The following is an 8,290-nucleotide window of genomic DNA, read 5'->3' on the forward strand; positions in this document are numbered from 1 at the left end:
CGCGGCCTAGCCACCACACGCGAGATCTACCACTGACGCGAGAGGTCTCCTCTTCTTCCAGCACCGGGACGATTCCACGGAAACATACACCTCACCGCAACAGGATTCTCGTCCACCACAGGGAGCCACCGGCCAAACAATCTGATGTCACTGCTCTTCTCAGAATCAGGCCACAGGTTCTGGAACCACAGACCTGGCATGCCATTCCATCACAAGATCTAGTGTTACAAACGACAGGGTCTAGTCGACCCTGTCACAGTTTCCATTCCTCTCCACAGATCCTGGGAGAAGCCGAATCGGACTTGAATGTCTATACATCATTCAGCTGGAGTACCAGTACACGTCGCAGCCAGGCTGGACCCCCACTGCATCCGGGGGGGTATTCCTACAGCCCTCATGGCCGCCATGAATCAGAGACTACTACGTATTTACAACGAATTGAATGGGTTGGGCAACATTGTACAATAATGGTACAGACAGGTTGTTAAACACCAGCGAGTGCCGTCAGTCATCGTCTCGAGCCGCCGCTGCCGCTGCGGGTGGCAGCGAGGGCGAAGCCACCGCAGTCGTACATGCGCTGGATCTCCTCCCGGTACTTGGTGAGTGATTTGTTGGGCAGCGCCGGGGTCAGCTCCACAACGTCCCCCATGCTCAGCGGCCTTCCCAGGTCGCTTATGGGCTCATGGTTCACCTTCGGTCGCAGGTCTTCTTTCATGGGCACCCTGTAGGGGCTCCACCTTTGACAGTTGGCGCCAAATCGGTCCATGAGGTCCATCACGGTTGAGCCGGCTGGGAATTCCTGGACAGACATCTGATAAACAGCATGAAGAATGTCAGGTAACCGCGTTCGAACATCATGACACAAGCGATGGAATCAAACAAAACACTAATTAAGCTCACCTTATCATGCTCCAGGAGGATGACGAACAACGGTCCGTCGTGGTTGCATTGGCGGGTGTACGAGTACGGGCACTCTTCCGAATGCAAGGGGAACGGGCAAGGCGGCCTGATGGTGTCGCTCTTCACTTGAGACGAGGATTGCTCCTTGTTCAATGCTTCGCACTGCCAAGTGAGCACCCATCTCGCCCATTCCACCATCTGAAGCACGAAGGAGTGCCGGCAGGAACCTTCCTTATACCTCCAGTGCGCGGCGAACCCGTACTCGGCCTGTAGGTGCATCTCCTTTGTCCGGATCTGGACCTCGAACGGGTGATCGCCGTCGCTCATGACCACGGTGTGCAACGAACGATACCCATTTAGTTTCGGACGTGATATGTAGTCCTTGAATCTTCCATCTACTTGGGGCCAGAGTTTATGGACAACATCCAGTGCTCGGTAGCAATCTTCCTCCTTCTCGACCACAAGGCGCAGGCCATGGATATCATGGACTTCATCCATTGTTAAATTCTTCCTGAAAATGTGCCAAAACCAATTAGCAAGCATATAAAAGAAATGGTTCAATCATTTATAATGCAAAAAACAGGAAGTTCTCAACATACTTGAGCATCTTGGAATAAACGCTGTAAAGGTTTTTGTTCCTTCCAGAAAGACTCTGATATGAGACGCCCGCATTCTTCAGACCTTCATCCAATGTATCCACAGCAGATGTGATTAGCGCTTCGTCAAAGGTTTCCGTAAGTTTTGACGACAGCTCCTTGTGCTCTTCCGGGTTCAAGTGCTTGAAGCAAAGATTTTCCAGCTGGTCTTTCCAGCTAGCAATCCCCAACCGATTGGCCAAAGGCACAAAGATCTCCATGGTCTCCTTAGCAAACCTTTGTTGTTTGACCAAAGGCAGGGCTTCTAAAGTGTTCATGTTATGCACACGATCTGCTAACTTTATTAGAACAGCCCGTGCATCAGCCATTGCTAGGAGCATTGTATGCAAGCGATCGGCTTCGGCAGTTCTGCTTGCCGTGTTGTTGTCACGAGCAAGCTTGCTCAAGTGGCTCAGCTTCGAGACCTGGACAGATTAGACAGAAACTGTCAGCTTGCAAACAGAAGATGACTGTGGAGCTAGAAAAAGTCCATTACACAATATCTTGGAGTATGATCAAAGCGAAAAGATGACATCAAGAAACAGAGCAAACAAAGTACAAGTGTTGTTATCATAAAACTCATACATTGTGGTCATCCAACAATTTTTATTTGCCACTCATCATAAGATAATAAGGCACATGATCATTTGACTTAATATAATGGTAGTATCATAATTGACATCACAATAATTGCAGTTGATCCAGCCAACAGCTTGATTATGATATAATAAAATCTGATGTTCTAACTACCGAACCCATTATCCGATTTCTTCTAGAACAATGGTTAAAGAAAGAGAAACACGTACCCCTTCCACGAGATCAGCCACTCCAGCCCCGAACATGTGGAAGATGTGATCGTAGTCTACGAACGAATCATCAATGGTGTCGTGTAGGAGACCAGCAGAGACAACCGTGGCGCTGGCCCCGATCTTGGCCAGCAGCACGGCCGTCTCCACGCAATGTTGCAGGAACGGATCACCGCTCGCACGTGTCTAATCACAGAAACAAAACAAAACAAGAATCAGTGACTAATCCAGAAATTATTGAATGTAACGAAAAGTAATGATCTCTGAATTTGGGGATTCACCTGTCCATGGTGCGCCTTCTCGGCCTCGAAGAAGGCCTTGACGACGAGCTCCTCGTGGAAGATGCGGTGGCGAGCCTGGGCACCGGCGAGGAGCTCCCGGGCGTAGGGCTCGCAGGCGGGGCTGGCCTCGGCGAGGTTCTCGTCGAGCTCGAACGCGAGCTCGCCGCCGCCGACCTCGGGCCGCGGGCTGGTGGCCGGGACGTAGTCGATGCAGGAGCCGAGCGCGTTGCGCACGAAGCCGGAGAAGAGGCGGTCGCGCTCGCGGCCGGTGAGCCAGGAGGCCGACGCGCCGCGGGACGCCGGCGAGGAGGACGGGCCCTGGAACACCGACACGGGGCTGTGGTGGTGGTGGTGGAGGTCGCGCCGCTTGAGCGGCGAGGGCGAGTGGGAGTAGCCGCCGCCGCCGAAGCTGAGGTCGTCGGATCCGTCGTGCCACAGGTCGTCGTGCGCCGGGGCGCGGGGCGGCGAGGCGGCCGCGGCCGGGGAGGAGAAGAGGCAGGAGAGGCCGCCGGCGACGGTGGTGGGCCGGTGGGAGGTGGTGGACGGCGGCGCGGTGCTGCACGGCGGCGAGCCGCGGGTGCTGCTCGGGTCGAAATCCGAGGAGTACACGGAGCCCGGCGGGCTGGTGTACAGGGAAATCGCCGACAGCGACATGGTGGCCAGAATCCGGGACGCCTCCGACGAGCTCTAAACGCCGGGGAACTCAAGACCTCCGGCTAGCTACCCACAAAATTGGGGACCGACGGCGCCGAAGAAGACGAACAAATTTGGTGTCAAGAATTGATCTCCGCGAGATGAAGTCGACGCATTCGGGGCTCCAAATTCCAACAAACAAATCGAACGAAACTCAAAGAACAGCTACTCCAAATCGGAGAGAAATCGAGGCTGCTGCAGCAGAGCACGGATTGGAACAACGAACTTCTGATCCGGGCGCGATCTAATTCGGGGAATTTTGGGGCGGAGGGCCTATCCTTTTCGACGAAGAAGCAGGAAGCACGGATTGGGGGGAAACCGCTTGTATTGCGTCGCGTGTTTATTCTGGGTTGCTTTGCTTGTGCTGTGTGTGTATTTTAGTGCGTGAAGTGAAAGAATCCAGGGCCCTCCTTGCCAATTATAGGAAAGCGGCAGGCGTGCCAATGTCCAAAGTGCCCCCGGACAGGAGGAATCTTGCATCGTCTACGTGTGCAGCAATTCCAACTATCCAACATTATTACCTCACCGATTCGTTTGTTAACGGAATATATGGTTTTTCTTTTAGTTCATTGGAATATATATGGTTGTGCTAGTAGTAAGTTTTTTTTTTCAAAATTGATCACAAGTGATTATTTTTGGGTAAGATTTTGTTTTTTCAGGTCTGGTGAGTAAGAGGCGACGATGTTGCTAGGTGGATCAAAGGGCCCCGACATGGCATGTCGGGCCGGCAAGGGCTCTCGGATAGTAATGGTCATTCCAAGAGATGTGAGGGAGGGGAGAAGCGATAGTGGCACATGATAAGAGTGATTTACGCAAGTAACAGCCTAAAATGGTAATGGCCATTCTAAGAGAGAGGGGCGCTAGGGTTGGAACTTGGTGTTGAGAGTCTAGGAATGTGACTATTGATGTACTAGAAAATAACTCATGTTAATACAAGACACATATTTTGGTTTAAAAATCTGAATATGCATATCTAGCTCGTATGTATTCTCTGTGCCTCTATTGGTGTCGAAGGACATGGAGCATCCTACAATAGCATAGAAAATCTTTAACCATTTTAGTTCTTGTGAGCTCGTTGCGCCCTTACGCATAATTACCTATGGGGGCTCAAGGCACATGAGGAGAATAACTTTTTGCCTTAGGTTTCTGGATATATGGTCGATTCTTACCGAACATAATATACTCAAGACAATCTGGTGTAGAAGTAAATCTTGTTTCTTGGGATAGGATGAGACTACCAACACCTTCTTTTTGAGTGCCGCCTTGATCATTTTGTACGGTGGTTCATACATATTGCTTTCAGTTAAGCATCCTTCAAATGTCTTGCATGCGCTTGTGCATTTTCTTGATGGTCTAGGGTGGGGTGTACGCTCTCATATATTAAGCTAAGTTAATGACTGCTTGTTGGGATAATTAATTGTGTCCGAATAATGTTATTTTTGGAACAAAATCTTGACCTCCAAACTATGTTACCTACATACATGAAAAGTTTTTGTGGACATGTGTGGCACCATCGAACCATAGTTCAAGAAACATGTGGTTCAAATTAGCGAGATTGTGGCTATTATATTTTCTTATAATGATCATTGGCATACTGGAAGCCAACAAGGAAAATTTGGCCGTTGGTGGGTATTCTTGTGGATATAAAGAATGGGTATAGAAATGTGGCCATATACTGGTAGACATGGGTGGCCCACAGGAGACTTGGTCTTAGGGACCTACGGGGTGGCCCATCTACAAAGACCGAGATGGAGACCCAAACAAGTTGAAGCCTAAGACGGAGTCAGACTAAGGTCCAAGACATCGTCCGACTAAGGTCCAAGACAACATCCGGCTAAGGCCCAAGGAGGAAGACTTGGATTATATGACTCGACCTATGTGCATGTATACTAGTCGGCTAGGACCTTCCATGTAAACCCTAGGGCCAACATACTATATAATACGCCCCTCGAGTAGTCTAAGGGAAGAAGCAATAATCTAATTTTAACATGCACCTGTTACCATTATAGTGAATTGTAAAAGTATCAAAGATCTGATACAATCGTGGATCTTAATCCTAGGTAACTCATGTGTATCACCGTCCTAAGCATACTCTGGCCTAACTACCTATTTTTTATGTGCTCCGAGCACCCCCTAATGGTTACTGTGTCAACAATACCCCGAAAAAGTTATCTATTTGACAATTCATTGTAATGAAATCCACATATTGACTATCAAAAGTATTCAATAAGCATGTTTTTATAGGAGCCAGATCTTGTAACGTACATAAGGAAAGAAAAATGGCTATATAGTGTTAGGATAGTGTAAAATCAAGAAGGAAAATTACGACCATAGTAGGTTATGTACGGTAGCTAATATTGTTAATAATTTTTGTAGCTACAAATAATTTAAATTTTCCATCGTAATTTTGATTGTAAGTAACTACGCACTATAAAAGATAGCGCAAATTTGTGCTATGTGGGTTAATTTGAACCGTATTGACTTTAATATTATGGCTTTGTAGAAGGCAGGTTAGAGTAATTTAGATTCTCCAACTTATCTTCATTAGGTTAGAGGATTTTGTTCCGTTATTCTACACATAGACAAAATCTGGTGTCAAATCTAGTCATTAACGAGTTCAATAAGTTGGTTCTGATTTTAACAGTACTCCATAGACATGGCATATATACTAGAAAATGAACATGCATTGTTATTCAATACGCCAATCATTGTCGTGGTATCTAGTATATGTTGATATAATCTCTCTAACCAAACAATATTTGGTGCGATTCTTAATTCATCTTTAAAATGGAATAAAAAAATGGTGTAACATCAAAGTGCATCCATAAAGCAATCTATAAGTTATAAATAATTAGATCGATCATACTGGGTATGTAATTTTGGGTTTGTCTGTTCGTGAGTTGGTTGGTTTTTTCAAATTATAATTAGCTTCTTAAATCTCGATCAGCATCCAACAATTTCCACCCAACCTTATTCCATATATAACTAGGTTACCAGTGTGCAACTTGAGGTATTTTGGGATGTATGAAGTTTTCCAACAACTATTAATTAGAAAATCGTATGAAATTTTGTTGGGTCCTTCTTGTCTCCAGTAGGAAAGAAATGTCAAATATTCTTTCCTTTTGCCACAATTTCTTGATGAGAAAAATAAGAAAAAAATTGTAAGGCATACATAATTGGAAAGTTGGGCTGGCGCAGCTTATTTCTGGCTGAAGCTCCTGACGCCTAACTAAATGTGCAAATTTATCTCCCATAAAGTTTATTTGAGCCATCCAAAGGCTCCACTGAAAAATGTATGACGACAGTTGTTTGGCAGGCAAATATAAGAGGGTTATGTGGAGAGGAGGTATGGTGTATTCGTTAAAAGTGGCAAAGGTGGAGGGACCGACTTTGCTAACTTAGAAGTATGTAGGGTTTTTTTGCAAAATAATTCTTCGGACATCATTATAATTGGGGTTTCACAATTTCTAAAATCAATAAAAGTGATTTCCAGGCCACTTAGGGTTTCCCTCCTCCTCGCAGCCGCCGCCGCCACCGTCGCCGCAGGGAAGGCACATCCACCTCGTTCCGACGCCGGCATCAATCTCTTCGGTAAGACAACCCTCCCCAATCTCTCTCTCTCCCTCCCTCCCTCCCTCCATCCTCTCTCCCACTCTCAGGGTGAACCCTCCCCAATATTGGAGGGGAAATCATATATGTCTGCGTTGGTAGATTTTGGGTTTCTCAAGTTGTATCTAATCCTATGTATATCAACTGCAAATATATATTTGTGCATTGGTAGATGGTTTTTCATACTTTCACAGATCCAGGGAATAGCACCGTGATCATCTATGCTGGTTGTAGTGGTCCTTTTTATTAGGTGACCACCTAAATTGCTGATTTATATACCAATCGTGTAGAGTTGAACTCAAATTATATATCTATTTTCATACATATTTTAATATGAATATGATAGTTAGATCTAGTGATTGGATGTGTATATTGTTCATGATATGGTAGGTTTTAATAGATTAATTGTTCATTCATAAAGTTCGAAGACATGATGTTGTTTGAGTACTGCCAATGTTGTGATTCCCAAGAATCAAGCCGCGAAATGTGATCCACTTTCTTGTGGGTTAATTGTAATTAACAAATTGCATACCACCTCTTTAGAACAAGGTGCATACATATTGAAAAGAAATTTATCTCTATAGTTTAGGTGCATGCCACCTATCTTGATCAAGGCTACTTATTAAAGAAAAAATTATGAACCAGATTAAGATTTTCAGGAGCATATGCTAGACATAGTTTCTCACAACTCACCAATATTGTTCTGATTTTGCAGGGTCGCTATGGCAAGCAACAAGGTCCATATTTTCATCAACAGTAGTGATGATGAAAATAACAGTAGTGATGATGATTTTCATGTCACCGATGATGACATCATTGAGGACGATTACTACAAGAGTTTTGATTATGAGGCCCTCTTGGAAGCTGAGATGCAAAAGATCACCATTAGAGGTGTGTTGTAAACCTATATAGTTCACTTACAACTTGTAGTACCTTAGGAACATTTTAAGAAATATTTGTTGTGTGTAGGACCTGGTATGGAGGGAGATAAATCTTTTGATAGAGAATGCATATTTGGGAACTTGGTTAAGATGAATTTTAACCAAGTAGTGAAACTGAGATTCAGTGTTGAGCACTATCCAAAGCAACCAATTAAGAGATATGTATACACAATGACAAAATCCTCGGTTATACCAGGAAAGTGCAAGATGGTAAGATAATCATTAGTTTCCTTCACGTTTTTTGTTGCTTGCTGAATCTAACATGAATTGAGGTTTTGTATATAGGTCATACAACATAATATCTCTTTTTTTTCAGGAATTTTCTAAAAACTTCACCAACTCTTACCTTTTGGGGTTCCTCGTGGAACCAATTAACGTAGCTGTGAATTGCACATCAAGCGAAGTTACAAAGTATGCAAGAATGA

The 8,290-nt window shown here is 45.1% G+C and overlaps 1 protein-coding gene across 1 annotated transcript; it reads right to left on the reverse strand.

The window, feature by feature from the left end:
* Positions 1–289: 289 nt before the first annotated feature.
* LOC124651941 (probable GTP diphosphokinase RSH3, chloroplastic) lies at positions 290–3,690 on the reverse strand. Its single transcript, XM_047190959.1, has 5 exons — positions 2,623–3,690; positions 2,342–2,527; positions 1,500–1,960; positions 901–1,411; positions 290–811 (listed from the first exon to the last, which is right to left on the reverse strand). The coding sequence occupies exons 1-5, from the start codon at positions 3,274–3,276 to the stop codon at positions 509–511; spliced, it is 2,115 nt and encodes a 704-aa protein (XP_047046915.1). The 5' UTR covers positions 3,277–3,690; the 3' UTR covers positions 290–508.
* Between the last annotated feature and the right edge of the window lie 4,600 nt (positions 3,691–8,290).

Source organism: Lolium rigidum, chromosome 5 (assembly GCF_022539505.1).
Source record: "Lolium rigidum isolate FL_2022 chromosome 5, APGP_CSIRO_Lrig_0.1, whole genome shotgun sequence".
In the NCBI taxonomy this organism is placed as follows: domain Eukaryota; kingdom Viridiplantae; phylum Streptophyta; class Magnoliopsida; order Poales; family Poaceae; genus Lolium; species Lolium rigidum.